Source organism: Rana temporaria, chromosome 10, assembly GCF_905171775.1.
Source record: "Rana temporaria chromosome 10, aRanTem1.1, whole genome shotgun sequence".
Lineage (NCBI taxonomy): Eukaryota > Metazoa > Chordata > Amphibia > Anura > Ranidae > Rana > Rana temporaria.
The window spans coordinates 77,663,953-77,684,725 of NC_053498.1; the positions used below are offsets into that span (position 1 = coordinate 77,663,953).

Below are 20,773 nucleotides of genomic sequence, written 5' to 3' on the forward strand. Positions count from 1 at the left end.
TTCCACATATGCCCATGGCATGTTTGAGCAATATATCATTTAGTGACAACTTTGCGCAAAAAAAAATATATATATATATATATATTTATATTTCCCGCAACTTGGGTCAAAATCTAAAATATTCCATGGACTTAAGATGCCTCTCAGCAAATAGCTTGGGGTGTCTACTTTCCAAAATGGGGTCATTTGGGGGGGGTTTCAATTGTCCTGGCATTTTATGCACAACAATTAGAAGCTTATGTCACACATCACCCACTCTTCTAACCACTTGAAGAAAAAGCCCTTTCTGACACTGTTTGTTTACATAAAAACATATTATTTTTTTGCAAGAAAGTAAAGTTGAACCCCCAAACATTATATATTTTTTTAAAGCAAAGGCCCTACAGATTAAAATGGTGGGTGTTGCAAAAAAAATTTCCACACAGTATTTGCGCAGCGTTTTTTCAAACGCATTTTTTGGGGAAAAAATACACTTTTTTTTATTTTAAAGCACTAAAACACACTATATTGCCCAAATTATTGATGAAATAAAAATTATGATCTTAGGCCGAGTACATGGATACCAAACACGACATACTTTAAAATTGCGCACAAACGCGCAGTGGCGACAAACTACATACATTTTTAAAAGCCTTTAAAAGCCTTTACAGGTTACCACATTAGATTTACAGAGTAGGTCTACTGCTAAAATGACTGCCCTCGATCTGCCCTTCGCGGTGATACCTCACATGCATGGTGCAATTGCTGTTTACATATGACTCCAGACCGACGCTTGCGTTCGTCTTTGCGCAAGAGCAGGGGGGGACAGGGATGCTTTTTTTTATTTTTTTATTTTTTTATATATTTATTTCGCTTTTTTTATTTTATTTGTTAACTGTTCCTTCCATTTATTTATTTTTTTACCATTTTTATTGTTATCTCAGGGAATGTAAATATCCCTTATGATAGCAATAGTTAGTGACAGGTACTCTTTTTTTTTTTTAAATGGGGTCTATTAGACCCTAGATCTTTCCTCTGCCCTCAAAGCATCTGACCACACCAAGATCGGTGTGATAAAATGCTTTCCCATATTCTCAATGGCGCCGTTTATATCTGGGGGGGGGGGACATTCCCTCCCACTGAATGTAAAAGCAGTCTAGAGGCTAATTAGCCGCTAGGACTGCTTTTACATGAAAGCCGACCGCTGGCTGAAAAGAATGATACCAAGATGATGCCTAAACCCGCAGGCATCATTCTGGTATAACCATTCAAAGTCCTGCAACATACCAGTACGTTGATGGTTCTTGTTGGACATGTATTGTAATCTTTTTTTTTTTTCATGCAGTCTGTTGGCTGAACAAAAAAAAGATTGATCGGTGGGTATGCCCACCATTAGAATACCTCCCTTCATCCACCCACTTCTAATGATGGGCATACATGCACCATTTATATATGCCGAAGCATGGGGGCATCCTCCCGCAAAAAAGTTATGCCGCGTACGGTCCGACTTTTCTATGCCGCGTACACACGGTCGGACTTTTCTATGCCGTGTACACATGGTCAGACTTTTCCACAGGAAAGCCTCCGTAGGAATGTCAACCGTATGTACGCGGCATTAGGAGCAAAATCGCTCCTCCGCCCCTAATGCCCCCATGCTCCGGCATATATGCTCTTTTTTGAACTGTAGTGGTGAAATCACCTCCTACAGCATTGGAGTCGCGGCTTTATATATCGTGGGAGCAAACGCTGTTGCTGTCACGCTAAATAAATCCGCACTGCAACTGAATGGCGTACCTGCTAAGCAAATGATGGTTAACATTAAAACAAAGTAACATTCCAGTATAACAGTAAGATCATACCATACCTGCAAAGCAAATACCTATAAAAAAACATAGTAAAAAATAAAACATTTTTTAACGCAACCTGTGCCTAAAATATATATATGCCAAAGCATGGGGGCATCCTCCCGCAAAAAAGTTATGCCGCGTACGGTCGGACTTTTCTATGCCGCGTACACACGGTCGGACTTTTCTATGCCGTGTACACATGGTCAGACTTTTCCACGGGAAAGCCTCCGTAGGAATGTCAACCGTATGTACGCGGCATTAGGAGCAAAATCGCTCCTCCGCCCCTGCTGCCCGCATGCTTCGGCATATATGCCCTTTTTTTTAACTGTGGTGGTGAAATCACCTCCTACAGCACTGGAGTCGCGGCTTTATATATCGTGGGAGCAAACGCTGTTGCTGTCAAGATAAATAAGTCCGCGCAACAGCTGAATGGCGTACCTGAAAACAGTAAAATAAATTACATACCTGAAAAGCAAGCATGAAAAAACATAACAACAATAAAACTTTGCAGAATAGAATACAGTAAAAAAGAGCAGAACAATAGAGAGAGAATAGAGAGGGAGAGAACAATAAAACGACAACTATTTTTGGTTTTTTTATTTTATATTTTTTTGTGTGTTTTTATTTTTTACTTTTTTTTTTTTTTTTTTTAACACTTTTTTTTGTAACTGTGAACTGTAACTTCAACTTTTCGGTTCCAGGTTTGGGTCTCTCAAAATGCGATGGCATCTTGGGAGACCCTGTGTGAGTGTGCCTAGCCTGTGAAATGTTTCACCCTACACTAATAATTAACGTGTGTGTGGAAGCGTTCAAAACATTCACCAATACAAAGACCAGGATTGCCAGGACATTTGGGACAAAAATAACGGGTGTCACGCCTAAATCCGCGCTTGGTACAGACACGACATTTTCTTTGGGGGGCTCGTTGGGTAGGGGTACTCGGGAGGACATAAGAAAAATGCCTCTCATGCAGTCGGCTTACTGCATTTGGTAGGAGATGGTGAGGTACAATACCGCCTGGATACAGGAGTTCTGTGATGATATCCCTCTGGAATTGAAGGAAGGATTCATTCCGTCCTGAAGCTCTGTATACGACATGAGCATTCAGTAGAGCCAATTGAAATAAATGTAGAGACACTTTTTTGTACCAGCGTCTCGTCTTACGGGCAATATGATACGGCGCCATTAACTGGTCGTTGAGGTCCACCCCTCCCATATTAAGGTTATATTCGTGGACACAGAGGGGTTTCTCCACAACACCAGTCGCCGTACGAATTTGGACTGTCGTGTCTGCGTGAAGGGTGGTAAGAACGAAAACATTCCTATTGTCCCGCCACTTCACAGCGAGCAAATTTTTACATCTGCAGCAGGCTCTCGCCCCCGGCCTAACACGGGCATCTACAAGCCGCTGGGGGAAGCCCCGGCGATTAGGTCGCACGGTGCCACATGCTCCAATCTGTTGATCAAATAAGTGGCTAAAAAGTGGCACGCTGCTGTAAAAATTGTCCACATACAAATGGTACCCCTTTCCGAATAAGGGTGACACCAAGTCCCAAACAATCTTGCCAGCGCTCCCCATGTAATCTGGGCATCCTTCCGGCTCTACCTGACTATCTTTTCCCTCGTTAACCCTAAAGCTCCATGTGTAGCCTGTGGCCCTGTCACAGAGCTTATAGAGCTTGACCCCGTATCTGGCACGCTTGCTGGGAAGGAACTGTTTGAAAGACAAGCGGCCAGCAAATTTAATCAGGGACTCATCAACGCATACAACCTGCTGGGGATTAAACAAGGCTGCAAAACGTTCGTTGAAATGGTTTACGAGGGGCCGAATTTTGTAGAGCCGGTCAAATTCAGGGTCTCCACGTGGACGACAAAGTGCATTGTCACTGAAATGCAGGAACCGCAGGATCGCCTCGTATCGTCTCCTGGCCATGTGAGCAGAGAAAATGTACATATGGTCAATGGGATGTGTGGACCAATACATCCGCAATGACGGAAATTTGTGTATGCCCATGTTGAGGGTAAGGCCCAGAAAGGTCTTAAATTCGGAAACCTCGAGAGGTTTCCATTCTTTGGCAAGGCGAGACTGGGGGTTAGCGGCGATGTAAGTACCAGCATATAAATTAGTCTGGTCCACAATAGATCTATAGAGATCTTCCGTGAAATACAGCGAATAAAAATCAAGTGACATAAAGTTCGCTGTATCCACCTGAATACCGGGTTGGCCAGTGAATGGGGGAAGTACAGGTGCTGTAGAAGTGGTGGGGACCCAATCAGGATAGGCAAATTCTACAGGAAGGGCACTATGGGCACGACGGGCCTGTCTCTGTCTTCTTCTTGGTGGCAGCGGGACACTACTTGTGCTTGCCACATCGCCAGCTTCAACTGCACTTATGGGACTCGCCACGTCACCAAGTGTTACTGCAGTGCTGGATAAACGACCAGGGTGTACTAGGCCGCTGGTGCTTGCCAATTCACCAGAAGGAATAGCGGCGCTAGTACTGGATCTCTGCTCCATACGAGGGTCCTGTGGTTCTTGCTGCTCAACAACATCAGAATGGGATCGGGTACGCCTGGCCTTAGCAGGGACCTCAACTTCGTCGTGCGAGCTATCTGACATGGAGCCGCTGTCGTAAATGGGTTCATATTCTGAGCCAGAATCTGTCAGATGCGTGACCTCCTCCTCTTCACTATCTGACATGCACATGAACTCCAAGGCCTGCTTATCATTGTACCTTCGGTTTGCCATTTTGGACTCTAAATTTAGTGGTACAATGGTAAGGATTCACAGGTAAAAAAAGCACCTGACTATAGAAAAGCAAATGTAGAAAACGCTTCAAAAAAAACTGTAAGCGATCGCAGGGATCAGGCCTGTCTCTGCGAACGCTGCAGTTATGTGTCTTGTGTTTTGTAAGTGACAGTGATCGATCGATACTGCACTTGGGTGGGTTGGGCTGGGCAGAGGGGGAAAACGCAGGTGCTAGCGGGTATCTGGGCTGATTCCGCTAACAATGCGTTTTTGGGTACCCTAAACTGCTGGGTACGCTAGTATAGATCTGATCAGATCAGGTATCGATCCGTTCAGATCCTATACCACTAAGGGGGGTGTATGCTTAGCGAGTGGGTGTAAGCGGTACTGGCTCTAACCTAACGCTGCCTGGGGCGACGCAGACCCTGACTGGCGCTAAAATTAAATTTATATCACCCGCCGGGTGATCAGGGGGTTAAACCTATTGGGTTATATACGGCGGGTGCTCTGATGCTATAAACAGCAAACTAACCAACCAGCGTCAACCGTAACACTTATACGGTGATCACTGGTGAAAGGGTTAACTAGGGGGCAATCAGGGGGTTAAAACCTTTATTCGGTAATATATGGGGGTACCTAACGCTTTCTAAAAACCTGGTGGCGAACCTAAAATAACTAAATAACTAACTGGCTAACCACGTCACCAGTGACACTTATACAGTGATCAGTGGTGAAAGGGTTAACTCTAGGGGCAATCAGGGGTTAAAACCTTTATTTATGGGGGTACCTAACGCTATATAAACCTGGCGGCGAACCTCAAAAAAAACTAACTGCCTAGCGGCAACAGTGACACTAATACAGCGATCAGAAACCGATCGCTTAGTGACACTGGCAATAGGGGTGAAAGGGTTAACTCTAGGGGCAATCAGGGGTTAAAACCTTTATTTATGGGGGTACCTAACGCTATATAAACCTGGCGGCGAACCTCAAAAAAAACTAACTGCCTAGCGGCAACAGTGACACTAATACAGCGATCAGAAACCGATCGCTTAGTGACACTGGCAATAGGGGTGAAAGGGTTAACTCTAGGGGCAATCAGGGGTTAAAACCTTTATTTATGGGGGTACCTAACGCTATATAAACCTGGCGGCGAACCTCAAAAAAAACTAACTGCCTAGCGGCAACAGTGACACTAATACAGCGATCAGAAACCGATCGCTTAGTGACACTGGCAATAGGGGTGAAAGGGTTAACTTTAGGGGCAATCAGGGGTTAAACCTTTATTGGGGGGGGGTAGGGGGCTACCCTGGACCTAAAGGGGCCTAAACCTAACTGCCCTGACACTTTTTTCTGTCACACTGACACTAAAAGCAGTGATCAGAGAATAAATGATCACTGCAATCAGTGACACTGTGACAGGGGGTGATCTGGGGGTGCTGGGGGGGTGATCAGGGGGGGGTTATGTATCTATGTGTGCTGTGTCAGTGTGCTGTTGGTGCAACTCACAGTACTGACGTCTTCTCTCCTCTGGAATCGGACGAAAAGACCGCCAGAGGGGAGAAAACGTCACTTCCTCCCTGCCTGTGTTTACAGTTACACAGGCAGGGAGGGCTCAGGTGGAATCCGATTCGCCGAGGGAGATCGAGAGGGGACGGCTGGAAACCAATAGCCGCCCCCTCCTCCCGGACCTCCCGTACACCGTTCCCGGCCATCGCATGTACCGGAGGGGGTCCCGATCGGACCCCCGAACCGAGGTAAGGCGGGGACGTACCTATACGCCCATGTGCCTGTACGTGCCATATTGTGGACGTATATGTACATGCGGTGGTCGGGAACTGGTTAATGGGCCGTACACACGACCGAACATGTCTGCTGAAACTGGTCCGCGGACCAGTTTCAGCAGACATATTCGGTCGTGTGTAGGCCCGAGCGGGCAGGATTCCAGCAAACATTTGCCTGCCGGGCCTTTTTCCAGCAAGCAAATATTTCTGGACTTGTTTTAAAACAGCCCGCTGAAATCCTGCCCGCTCGGACATATACGGTCGTCTGTACAGACCTACCGTACATGTCCGAGCGCCCCGCCATCCCTCGCATGCGTCGAATGGCTTCGATGCATGCGTGGAAGCATTGAACTGGCAGGGCCGCCCACGTCGCCGCGTCATCGTCGCGGCGACGGCGCGGACACGCCCCGCGTATTGTTTACGTGCGGATTTCTGTATGATGGTGAGTACAGCCACCATACAGAAATCCCGGGGCAGACATGTATGGTGAAAACGATCTGGCGGACTGGTTTCATCGTAGATGTTTGCTCGTCTGTACCCGGCCTTAGCCTTAATTGGCCACAATTCATCTTTCTTGAGGAGTTGAAACATCTTCACCTAACCCAGAAGTGCTTGTTTGAGAAGGAAGAGGTGCAGTTTCTATTTTTTTTAGTTTTTATTCTGGTTGATCACCTGTTGAGTGTTACCAATCCTGCCACACCAGCCACCTGCTAGCTGCCTGTCAAGCACTTACCGCCTGCTGTCTTCCTAGTCCAGGGTCTACTACTATCTGCTGTCTCAGTGACCTGACCTGCTCCTGGTGACTCACCTGCTGCTGGGGCTGACGGAACATCTTACAGGCACTCATACCTCGCCATGCTCTCGTGGTCACTGTCGCAACATCAATAATCTCAGAGCCAGGGTTGTACAAGAGGCCTCTCTCTACACGTCAGACACTGCAGAGGAGGTACGTGACAGCTTGAAGTAACTTTCATTCAACCAGGTGTGTCAGAGGAGCTGAGGTTGTTCTTGGAGTCGAGGCACAGAACAAATAACCCAAATTACCAAGCTGTGGGTAGCACTACATAAATATTTCTACACATTTAAAATGCAGACCAAGCTGTCCAATAAAAAAGTGACAGTAATGGTTGTGACAAATTAAAACTGCCAGGACTGCTTGAGAAGTTGATTAATCCCAACACTTTTAAAGGGAGCCTGTACTACAAGAAATAGGGCAGGCTGCCACTGCTTACCGTTTCAAGGGTCCCTTTTAGCCTAGGTTCACATTGGAGCGATTTGTCATGCGATTTGAGAGATCAAATCGTATGACAAGTCGCAGCCTATTGGCGGCAATGGCACTGTTCCAATCGGTGCGACACTGATTTTGCGGCGCTGCACCGATTTGCAAAAGTAGTTCCTGCACTACTTTTGCCTATTTCAGGTGCGATTTCTATAGACATCTGTGTATGAAGCCACACATATGTCTATCAAGTAGCACCTGAAATCGCGCTGACCTTGCTACTTTGAAATCGCGCTACTTCAAGTAAAGTAGCACGATTTCAAAGTAGCATCAGTGTGAACCAGGGCTAAAGGAACAATTTGGAGGCTCAGGAAGTTGGAGGGGTAAAGTGAAGATACTTTGCCAGGTTAACCCTTTCATGACCAGAAGTCATTGAAGCCTATATCGTCAGGGCAAGTTTAATAGAGCCAGTAGGCCATGGTTAAAAATGTTATGGCTAATTTACCTACCCAAATAATGATGACATTTTGTTATAAGGACATTTAGACCCTCATTTGCATTTGTTTTATTTAACTGCTTAACCACTTAAGCCCCGGACCAATATGCAGCCTAAAGACCCAAGGTGTTTTTACAGTTCGGGACTGCGTCGCTTTAACAGACAATTGCGCGGTCGTGCGACGTGGCTCCCAAACAAAATTGGCGTCCTTTTTTCCCCACAAATAGAGCTTTCTTTTGGTGGTATTTGATCACATCTGCGGTTTTTAGTTTTTGCGCTATAAACAAAAATAGAGCGACAATTTTGAAAAAAAAGCAATATTTTTTACTTTTTGCTGTAATAAATATCCCCCAAAAACATATATAAAAACATTTTTTTTCCTCAGTTTAGGCCGATACGTATTCTTCTACCTATTTTTAGTAAAAAAAATCGCAATAAGCGTTTATCGATTGGTTTGCGCAAAATTTATAGTGTTTACAAAATAGGGGATAGTTTTATTGCATTTTTTTTTTTTTTTTTTTTTTTACTACTAATGGCGGCGATCAGCAATTTTTTTCGTGACTGCGACATTATGGCGGACACTTCGGACAATTTTGACACATTTTTGGGACCATTGTCATTTTCACAGCAAAAAATGCATTTAAAATGCATTCTTTATTGTGAAAATGACAGTTGCAGTTTGGGAGTTAACCACAGGTGGCGCTGTAGGAGTTAGGGTGCACCTAGTATGTGTTTACAACTGTTTGGGGGTGTGGCTGTAGGAATGACGTCATCGATCGTGTCTTCCCTATAAAGGGAATGATGCGATCGATGCGCCGCCATAGTGAAGGACGGGGAAGCCGTGTTTACACACGGCTCTCCCCGTTCTTCAGCTCCGGGGAGCGATCGCGACGGAGCGGCTATAAACAAATAGCCGCGCCGTGGTCCCGGATCGCTCCCCGAGCGGACCCGACCTCCGCATGTAGCGGGGGGGTCCCGATCGGACCCCCCACCCGCTAATAGGCGAGGACGTACGTGTACGCCCATGTGCCTGTACGTGCCATATTGTGGACGTATATGTACATGCGGGGGTCGGGAACTGATTAAGGACCAGCTGCCGTAATTATACAGGAGCTTTAAAAGCGATAGGGGGCTCGCACGCAGCTGGGGCAGATGCGCGTGGCCGGTTGACGTGATGTCCGCCAGCCACCCGCAATCACTCCACAGAGAGCCAGAACGGGGATCTGTCAATGTAAACAGACAGATCTTATTCTGACAGAGGAGTAGAGAGAGATTTAGTGAGTTTCTAGTTATTAGGAACAGCAAACCTCTTCCCTCCTCCAGTCAGTCCCATCCTCCCACAATTAGAAAAACCTTCCAGGGAACACATTTAACCCCTTGATCGCTCCCTAGTGTTAGCCCCTTCTATTAGTGACATTTACACAGTAATCAGTGCATTTTTATAGAGCTGATCGCTGTATAAATGTCAATGGTCCCAAAAAAAGTGTCAAGAGTGTACGATCTGTCTGCAACAATGTCGCAGTCCTGCTAAAAACCGAATATCCATTACTATTACATTTTTTTTTTAAATACATAAATCTATCACCCATTTTGTAGACACTATGGCCCAGATTCACAAAGCACTTACGCGACGTATTTTGAGATACGCCGCGTAAGTGTAAGTATGCGCCGTCGTATCTATGCGCCGTGCCCATAAACTGAGATACACCTGAAAATAGGCTTCATCCGACCAACGTAACTTTCCTACGCCGGCGTATCGTGGGTGCATATTTACGCTGGGCGCATATGCCGCTCCCATTGATTTTCTATGCACATATGCAAATGAGGGAAATACGCCGATTCACGAACGTAGTTGCGCCCGGCGCATATTATACGCGGTTTGCGTAAGTCGTACGTCCAGCGTAAAGTTATGCCCCATAAAGCAGGTGTAAGTCAGACTCAGCAGCATCCATGCAAGTGACTGCACCAGGGAACACAGCTGTCGTATTTTACGTCGTTTACGTAGTACGTGAATATGGCTAGGCGTAGGTTCCGTTCACGTCGTAGGCAGTGATTCGACGTATCTTAGGGAGTAGTTCCGACGTGATTCTGAGCATGCGCACTGGAATGCGTCCACGAGACGGCTCATGCGCCGTTCGTTATAAGCACTTGTATGGCGCTCGGCCCATCATTTACATGGGGTCACACCTCATTAGCATGGCTCACGCCCACTTCCACCTAGAATGGCTTACGCCGAGGAAACCCAGCGCAGTTTGGGTAGCAGAGGCTTTGTGAATTCAGTGCGTGCTCTCTGCGCTGCATCGGCGTATCGTATATTAGATACGCTACGCCCGCATAAATATGCGCCGATGTATGTGAATCCGGGCCTATAACTTTTGTGCAGACCAATCAATTTACACTTTTTGCGTTTTTTTTTTTATTACCAAAAATAAGTAGAAAATTAAAGCGGTGGTTCACCCATAAAAACGACTTCCCCCTATTACACTGCCCCCCCGCATTACAATACGAATATGCCATTCATTTTTTTTTGGCTGCTGTACATACCTGGGTACAGCTATTCACCCGTGTCCTCCGGGTTGCGAGTCCCGCGGGAGTGGGCGTTCCTACCATGGCAGTGATTGATGTTTTGACTAAAAAACGAGCTCCCCCCATCGCGTAAGCAGCGTCACGATTGGCGGAAGGAGCCGAACGGCGAGTCGGCGCTATACTGCGCCTGCGCATCGCAGTTCGGCTCCTTTCGCCAGTCGTGACGCGGCTTACGCGACGGGGGGGAGCTCATTTTTTAGTCAAAACGTCAATCACCGCCATGGTAGGAACGCCCACTCCCTCGGGACTCGCAACCCGGAGGACACGGGTGAATAGCTGTACCCAGGTATGTACAGCAGCCAAAAAAAAATGAATGGCATATTCGTATTGTAATGCGGGGGGGCAGTGTAATAGGGGGAAGTCGTTTTTATGGGTGAACCACCGCTTTAATATTTTTTCAAAATTGTCACACTTTTTTGTTTATAGCTCAAAAAAAAAAAAACGCATAGGTGACCAAAAAAAAGCTATTTTTGTGTAAAAAAGGACATCAATTTTGTTTGAGTATAGCGTTGCATTACCACGTAATTGTCAGCTAACCACTTAAGACCCGGACCTTTAGGCAGCTAAAGAACCCGGACAGTTTTTGCGATTCGGCACTGCATTGCTTTAACCGGAAATTGCGCGGTCGTGCGACGTGGCTCCCAAACAAAATTGGCGTCCTTTTTTTCCCATAAATAGAGCTTTCTTTTGGTGGTATTTGATCACCTCTACGGTTTTTATTTTTTGCGCTATAAACAAAAATATAGCGACCCATGGCTGGGCACTAAAAGAGGACATACCTGTACGTGCTTGTGCCCAGCCGTGCCATTCTGCCGACGTAAATGTGCAGGAGGCGGTCCTTAAGCGGTTTAAGTGACACAGTGCCGTATCGCAAAAAATGGCCTGGTCATTAAGGGGGGAAATCCTTTCAGGCATTAAGTGGTTAAAGCAGGAGAAATTGATCTAGGAAGAATAAACAAAATTATACTTACCAGATCTATTTCTCCTGTGCTGAAATGTACTGGCATTTAAATGTCTTTTGAATTGTTCAGACTTTCCAATCTACCCCTGGACACACCAATTATTTTTCTAAACACAGCTAAACAACATTCACTTAAATGCAAATAAACACACAGTGTTAATTATACCATTTAAAATCATTACACGTGTTTACGACTGTCCTATTAATACATATAAATGACCCGTAAAAAAGCTTCCCTGTGTCTTTTATTTGCTACACTGTTATAATAAAAACCCTGCTCTCTGAATACACTGGTTTAAATGATGGAAAATTAAATACCATTTTGAAAAAGTGAACCAATTATTAAAGGGATTGAAAAGGTTCGTTTTTTATTTTCTAAATAGGTTCCTTTAAGCTAGTGCATTGTTGGTTCACTTACCTTTTCCTTCAATTTCCCTTCTAAATGTTTTTTTCCTTTGTTTTCTTTGGCTGGATTTCTCACTTCCTGTTCCTCCTCAGTAAGGTGTTCAGTAAGCTGTTCTCAATGACTTTCCACGGATGATGGTGGAAAGCTTACTGAGGAGAAACAGGAAGTGAGAAATTCAAATTCAAATTCAAACAAAGAAAAAAAACATTTAGAAGGGAAATCGTAGGAAAAGGAAAGTGAACCAACAATGCACTAGCTTAAACCTATTTAGAATATAAAAGATGAACCTTTACAACCCATTTAAAGAGGGAATTCCAAGTGTTTGAGGCCGGAATCACACTAGTGCGTTGCGTTTTTGAGCTGCGTTCCCGTTGCGAATTTCTCTAGAGGGTGTTCTGCGGATCAACTGCGGTTTAGCTGCGGATCGGGTGCGATTTAGAAGAAATAATTCTATGAGCTGCGTTTTTGGTGAGGGCCAATCATTGTTACCTGTGTGATGATGTAGGTAATAAAAGGGAGTGACCTTTCTTGGACTCTTCCTTTTTCACGAGCATTCAGTATAGTGTGGAATAGGAATTGGATTTCAGAAGAAATGTGTGCTGCCCTGCCCATGATCATGCCTACAGTTGTTGCTGCAACAGCAGCAATCTTGCTGGAAGTTGAAAGGAGGAGAAGGAGGAGTAGAAGAAGAAGATACTGGGTTCATCCTATCATTGCAAATAGGGATGAAAGAGGGCAGTTCATGATATTATATGAAGATCTCCGTGGGCATGAGGACAAGTTTTTTAATTATACACGCATGTCAATAACCAGGTGATTTTTTATTTAATTTTGCTAAACATTTTCTTTCTCCATTGTTCCATATTAAATTTTTAATGATTTTTTTTTTTTTTTTGGAAGTTTTGATGAATTGTTAGGACTAACGTACCATAGTTTGGAGCGCCAGAACACATGCTTCAGAGCAAGCATCCAGCCTGCACAAAGATTATTAATCACATTAAGGTACTTTTCCACACCTATGTGCATTTTCAAATTGATGTTGAAGCATGTATTCATTTTTGGTTTCAACTATCCAACATCTGTACTTAGAAATGAACAACCAGACATAAGATGCCCAAAAATATATTTATTTTTTACTTTTTTCACAAAAATAAAGAAATAGACAACATATATTTGCTTGGACTAATATAAAAAATAAAAACTTTGCCTTCAAGTTTTCCTCTGGATTAAACTTTGATTCAAAATATGCACACATGCTTGTTTACTGTGGGCATAACATAAACTTTAGAGATGTTGATATGTTTTGGGAAATAATGGTGTGTCTGAGGAGTATTGACTTGCTGAGGTAGATTCATCAATCTCGGTGCTTGAAGCATGGCTAGACTCGCCATGGTGCTGTGGGCCATGTTGCTGTGGCACATGGTGCTGTGGGCCATGTTGCTGTGGCACATGGTGCTGTGGGCCATGTTGCTGTGGCACATGGTGCTGTGGGCCATGTTGCTGTGGCACATGGTGCTGTGGGCCATGTTGCTGTGGCACATGGTGCTGTGGGCCATGTTGCTGTGGCACATGGTGCTGTGGGCCATGTTGCTGTGGCACATGGTGCTGTGGGCCATGTTGCTGTGGCACATGGTGCTGTGGGCCATGTTGCTGTGGCACATGGTGCTGTGGGCCATGGTGCTGTGGCACATGGTGCTGTGGGCCATGGTGCTGTGGGCCATGTGTCTGAGGCCCATGTGTCTGAGGCCCATGTGTCTGAGGCCCATGGTGCTGTGGCACATACATCCCCTGCATTTGTGTTTGTGGCATAATTGAATGGATTGTGGATGGGATGGGATATGGAGTTCACCTCTGTTGTACCTCATATATTGAAGTTGGCTCCTGAAAGCTTGAAGTGTAGGATGGAGGAACATAGGGGTAAGGTTGTTTTCCTGGGTCTGGGTACTGGCCTGACATTGGTAAGTGTATGTGTGTTGTTTCTTTTGTTACATATGGCCTTTCCAATGTATGTTGCTCGCTTGGCACTGTAAATGACTGCAGAACGTGTTCTACTGTGGTTCGCATTTCAAAATATCTCTCAGGTAGAACTTTTTTGATCAATGGTACAAAATTAAGCGCCAGTATTGTAGCTGGACATAAGAAAGCATCCACCTTTCCAGCCATTTGTTGTAACATCTCTAGAAGACGCTCGCTTATGTCCATCTGCGATACTGGCGTTCGCTTACGTGCCACTTTGGCAGGCCGCGCAATGGTTGTCGGAGCTGAGGAGGGTCCAGGCATAGGCTCAGGCAATCCAGAGTCAGTCTCTGGGTTTGTGACCCATAGATCTGACCCAAGTGGCATTTCAGGTATTTCCTCATTTGGATCAATGCAAACTGCTGGCACGGATTGGGCCTCAGATTGGCTCTCTGGTTGATCCTCCAGGACATCCTGTTCGTCCCAACTTGCTTCGGTCCTGTTTTTATTAAAAAAGAGAAACATTACTAATGCTAAATATATAGTCACGATACATAGATGATGTAGAGGATAACTTACTCTCTCATCTCTATGAGTGGTTTCAAGAAGGCAAGGTCCTCTGCATACATATAGGGTACTCTAGCTGGTGCCCCCGAGCCACTCCTCACTTCTCTTAGATGTTTGTTGTATTTCTTGAAGGCATCACGCATGCTTCGCCAACGATTCTTGATGTATACCACTGTAAAAAAGAGAAGATACTAATTATTTAATATTTGTTATTTGTTGAAGGTACCTAGCTACAGGAAATTCATTTGGAAGTCTCCACTATGAGTTCAAGGTTGGAAAATCAACTATATCTGGCATTGTACATGAAACATGCCTTGTTTTATGGAATGTACTAAAACCATTGGTCTTCAAAAAGCCTACAAAAGAAGATTGGTTGAAGATATCAGATGAATTCTGGGAGAGATGTAATTTTCCGAACTGTGTGGGAGCCATCGATGGCAAGCACATACGCATCCTGAGGCCATTTGATAGTGGGAGTCAGTTTTTTAATTATAAAAAATATTTTTCGTTTGTATTAATGGCAGTGGTAGATGCCAAATATAATTTCATTTATATTGATGTGGGTGCTTATGGTAGCAGCTCGGATTCTGGTGTATTTAATCATTCCACATTTGGGAGAATGATAAGGGCGAATAGTCTGGATTTACCTAACGATTCCTCCTTGCCCGGAACAAATGAGCCAGCCCTCCCATTTGTTTTTGTAGGGGACGAAGCGTTTGCCCTTGGTAAAAATCTTCTTCGACCATTCTCAAGTAGAGCGCTGAGCAATGATAAAAGAATATTTAATTATCGGCTCACTAGGGCACGTCGAGTAGTAGAGTGTGCATTTGGAATTCTTGCCAATAAATGGAGAATATTGCACACCGCCATCAATCTCAGTTTGGAGCATGCTGTCTCTGCTGTCAAAACTGCGTGTGCACTGCACAACTATGTGCGAGAACGTGATGGAATTGATTATGAGGATTCCATGATGCATAATATGGAGGCGGCACAGTGGAGTTTGACTAGGGGCACTAGCAGTGGGAAATTGATTCGAGATCAATTTCTTAATTACTTTCTATCGCCAGCTGGCGAGTTACCTTGGCAGATGCAGGCAATTTAAAACCAAAAAATGTGGTGTTGTCATTAAAATATATGGCCCTTTAAATATTAAAACATAAAATACTAAGCTAAAAATGTCACTATGTGTAATTTGAATGCATCTTGAAAAAAAAATATTAAAGTTATCTTTTGGCAGAATATTAAGGACTCCGAAGTGATTCTCTACCTGCAATTGGACAAAAACACCAAAAATTGGCTTGGTGACACTGTTATGTGTGTTCTGCTGGGTGTCATTGTACAGAGGATGATGTCTTTGTAAGACCACCATGGCCAATAACGTCATTATAGGATGACAAATACAGATAGTCACTCCCCCAAGGATCTGCAAACATACTTGGTAAAGTGAGTTTACATATTTTGGTGATAGACACACGCAGACTCATACAAACAATGACCAAGGGTGTGGGAATGAGTCACGTGCCACCAGCAACACGGGGACAGGGTGCATTAGGAACACCATGCCAAGATATAAAACATGTGGCATGGTATGGGTTAGCAGACTTTACATGTCCTCACAGAATGCATGCTTGGATAAAGGCCTGCTCTGGATTTGTGGGCGGTATGCACTGTAGTTATTGGGGTCTACTTAGAATTATAATTTAAGAAGTTAGGGAATGAAAAAATAAATCAAACTTACCTTTGTCAGCTTGAACTTGGGATGAGCACATGCTCCACTCTGGCAAAAGGCTTTTGGTAATTTCAACCCAGGTAGTTTTTTTCAAAACATTGTCCTTATATTTAGGATGCCGGGTGTCATAGATTTGTGGGTTCTCCCTGACAAGGCGGATAAGCTCCTCGGAATCCACACAGTCCTTCACCTTAGCAGTGACTTTTTTGCTCCGTTTTTTGGACATGGCTACTCACCTCAGCAGCATGAAACAGACAGAGGAGGAACTAGGAAAAGGGGGAGGTGGTGGAGGAGGAAAAAAAACTTCCGTTCAAACCGCAACACACCTGCGATTTAGATGCGTACCCATAGAAGATAATGGGACTGAATTCGCACCTGAGCCGCACCGCAAGACATAAAAACCGCACGCGGTTTGGAGGCAATGCGCAGTGCGGATGCATCGCACATATGTGAACCAGCCTCATTGAAAACAATGTATTTTAAAATGTCCTGCGATTTGGATGCTGTTGAAACCGCACTCAATTCGCTTAGGTGTGAACCTAGCCTTATAAATGATTGCTTTGACCTTTGAAATTGGTGCAAAAAATATGTTTTGGGTTTATACGAATTAGTTAAAAAAGTAAAGGTAGTAATTCATGACTGCTTACAGAATTAATTGCTATTCAAACAGTTAAAAATAAAATAAAAATGTATAAATATCTATGTCTAGCTCTCACCACTATCACCAAGGGACACAAGGAGACTAGTGTAATTCTCCTTACACTAACATCTGAAAAAGAGATAACTATTGGAACATTAATATAACCCTCTTAACTGATGCTTTGTTCTGTTCAAGTATCCAGAATTCACTCACAGTTTACATAAATCATAATTCCATGACAGAGATTTCTCCAATCACTCTCTGAGAAGCGCACTAACCCACTATTTTGGGGACCTCAATACAGCAAGTGTCATGAGCCAAGACACAGAAACAACTTTCAGTCCAATAACGCTAAGGCATCTTCCAGTTGGGAATGATGGCTTTTCAAAATGGCCACACACCTGTCAGCTGATTTGGTATAATGAATAATGATACTCTACAGAAATAACAAATTTTCCTGAAAATGAATTAACGTAACATAACTAATATAAAAGAACAAAATTATGTATTTTACAAATGAAAAGTGAACTAAACTAAACAACATTTTCTTTTGTGCACAAGTCTAGACATGACTACACAAGGGATCCCATTAGAATAGTAGGGGGACTCCATACACTATCTGAATTTTATTTGAAAACTGCCTCATTTTTAGAGATTCAGGTGGATGACATTTGCTCAAATCCCTCTTACTAAAAGACTAAAGCCAGAGCAATTCCATACCACCATATTACTGAAGAAACTACAAAAAAATCACCAGGTCCAGATGGCTTCACAAGGGGCTACTACACAAAAAATATGGAACTTTCCCAACTACTTACAAAGTCCTTCAATAGCATTCTCAAAGATGAGAAGTTCGGAAAAAAATCGGCTCTAGCTCTACCAAACCCCATACTGACACTAATTCATGGTCTAATTATAGGCTGAGCCCATTCCTTAAAGTTCACCCTAAAAAACTACTTTCTACCATGCCATGCAGCATACTAGCGTCAGCTACAGTATGCCTTTATTTATTTTTTTTGCGCTGTACTCACTGTGTTATCCAATAGTTTTGTTTAGACACCCGCGGGGAATAGGCGTTCCTATCAAGAGGGGAACATGATTGACGGCCAGCTATGGCGCGTCACGCTTCCCGAAAATAGCCGGAGTAGGTCTCGGCTCTTCACGGCGCTATACGGCGCCTGCGTACAGACTAGGAGTTGACTGCGCAGGTGCCGTGAGGAGCCAAGTCCTATTTCGGCTATTTCCGGGAAGCGTGACGCGCCATAGCTGGCCGTCAATCATGTTACCCTCTGGATAGGAATGCCTACTCCCCGAGGGAGTCTGAAACGGATTACACAGTGAGTACAGCGGAAAAAAATAAAATAAATGCATACTGTAGCTGACGCTAGTATGCTGCATGGCATGATAGACAAAAAAAAATTAAAAATTAGGGTGAACCCCCGCTTTAACTCAGACATACAATTGTTAGCTAAAATTTTAGCACTATGGCTTAACATTGTGAATTGTACCTTGGTAGACTTTTTTCCCTCCTGTCAAGCAGGAGACAACGCACAATGCATCCTACACATTATTCACCAGGTCAGAACTAGAAACATACCTGCATTTGTACTATTCATTGACTTTTGAAAAGCATTGCACTTATTCCCTGCACCATACCTTGCATATCTGCTGGCCAAATGGCGACTGGGCCCTCATATCTACACCTTGATTTCTTCCTGATACACCTCCTCACAGGCATAATTCAAATACTCAACTTTCAAAATAATGTGGTACTAAGCAAAGCTCCCCAATCTCCCCTCTACTCTTCATTCCACTCATCAAACCTTTAGCCCTTTTATTAAAAATTCAAATATCATAGATATACTCTGTAACGAAACGTTGTATGCTTTTGTCATATACCGCTTCCTCAAGGTCTGAATACAGATATCAGCTATTCCAAACCGCTGACAACCACAGACAAGGAAATAATGGTTTGGTTGCCCACCGTGGACAGTTTATTAGAACAAGAATACAGTCTTATATGCAGTTGAAGAGGAGGTTCCCCCCTCTCCTGCTCATATTACTCTAACAATACACCTGTAACCAGAAGCATAAATTAATGTTAGCTAATTAACTAATCCCTTAAAGCAGCAGAGGTGACTCCATGCCCACCTGGCCATTATTGTGATTAAGCAGGATTTCACTACAGGTCAGACTTCTTGTCACCAAGCTTCACTCAGTAGATTATACATTATCATAAATATAAACACATGACACCTTCTCAAAATAGCAGGAGCTCCAGTAGGAGTCGGCCCATCTCATACATTGTACAGAGGCCAATGTAATCAGCTCTTTCAAACAAACCAAGAATAGTCTTTATATATTGTAACAGCACAGGTGAACGGAGTGAACCACAACTGCGGTTAGCAAGGATTTCTGTTTCAATATTTTTATTAAGGCATTTTCAATCTCCACACAACAAAATGGAACAAATAAAATCGTATAAGTAAGCCATATTATCAAGAGCAGTATAAAACATACATAGAATGTATCCTCAACTGTAATGTATATGGTGGTAGTCTACGTATACAATGTAGAATTCCCAGTAGATTTCACCATTCGGCATACACAGTAGTATGCCAATCAATCAGAAGTCAGTTAACAAAACTCATGTCAAGGCCAACGAAATCCAAGGCAGTCATCGAACAATTAAATGCGTGGAAAGACAGAACAGTATTATCATCAATAAAAATGAATAAAATAAAACGAATTTCAGAGGCCCAACACCATTCCCAATATACAGAATATCAGGCTTGGTATTGGGACAGCGTGTCTAAGATACAGTTATCTCAAACCTTTTACTATAAGTTAAGCAAGGAAAATAAACGTAGTAAATCAAAAGAAGAGAGAAAAAAAAAAAAAACATAAATGGTATGCGGGGGGAAGTATCTCCGTGCCAGCCAATGAAACATCCGATATCTAGATCAGAAGAGACCTAGGATCATATGATGAGTAATTGATCCATGGATCCCAGACAGCTTTGAAGAAATCTAGTTTGTCATGAAGGATAGCAGTCATATGCAAGGATTAGCAAGTTTAGCAAGGATTTCAATGCGATTCTCTATGCGACAACTCAGTATTAGCCCCAGGCGTCACTCCTCGCAACAGGAGTTAGGGGGATCTATACATCATCTCTGTGTCACATAAAGAAAGGCGTTGAGCTACTAAGCATAGGCGCATTACGGCATGCGACCAGAACTTAGCGTTTAAAATATAGTTCAAGATCAATATTCCAATACACCTCTATATGCAAGTGATTATCAGTAAGGGACCCCAGGTGTCACTCCTCGCAACAGGAGTTTGGGGGTTCTCTACATCATACCACCTTGAGCATATAGGGATGTATTAGGCCACTAGGGGAGATGCTATGAAAATAGCATCGACCCCTAGCATAGAAAAGTTAAAGCGAACGTGTTCAAACAGTTAGGACAAGGCCTATAAGTAATTTATACTTCTGTCAAGCATGTAGTAAATATGAGTTGTAGTAACAAGTAACCGTTCCGTTTGAGAGGCAATATAGCTCAGGTACTTTGAGAGTACAAGTAGTAATACACGAGTTGTACTGGCAACTTATAGTATGTATGAGAGACAATATAGCTGAGGTACTTTGAGAGTACAAGTAGTAATACACAAGTTGTACTGGCAACTTATAGCATGTATGAGAGACAATATAGCTCAGGTACTTTGGGAGTACATATAGTAACTAAGAGCTGTAGTAATAACTAATGGTTATATATGGAAGGAGATTATAGCTCAGGTACTTTGGGCCATATTCTCATACATTTCAGGCGGCGGAACGTATGTACTTTACGTTACGC

General features: G+C 43.6%; 1 protein-coding gene across 1 annotated transcript; it reads left to right on the forward strand.

The window, feature by feature from the left end:
- The first annotated feature begins 12,517 nt into the window (after window positions 1-12,517).
- On the forward strand, window positions 12,518-15,715 carry LOC120915213 (protein ANTAGONIST OF LIKE HETEROCHROMATIN PROTEIN 1-like). The gene is made up of 3 exons (XM_040325529.1): window positions 12,518-12,837; window positions 12,925-13,026; window positions 14,770-15,715. Exons 1-3 carry the CDS (start codon window positions 12,617-12,619, stop codon window positions 15,647-15,649), a joined length of 1,203 nt encoding a protein of 400 aa, XP_040181463.1. The 5' UTR covers window positions 12,518-12,616; the 3' UTR covers window positions 15,650-15,715.
- Window positions 15,716-20,773: the final 5,058 nt, after the last annotated feature.

Excerpts from the sequence above, each read along its gene's own strand:
- LOC120915213 (XM_040325529.1), top strand. The coding sequence starts at position 12,617 with ATGTGTGCTGCCCTGCCCATGATCATGCCTACAGTTGTTGCTGCAACA. Across the intron at positions 12,838-12,924 it reads ACACGCATGTCAATAACCAG|TTTTGATGAATTGTTAGGAC; the intron begins GTGATTTTTTAT and ends TTTTTTTGGAAG. Across the intron at positions 13,027-14,769 it reads AGATTATTAATCACATTAAG|GTACCTAGCTACAGGAAATT; the intron begins GTACTTTTCCAC and ends TATTTGTTGAAG.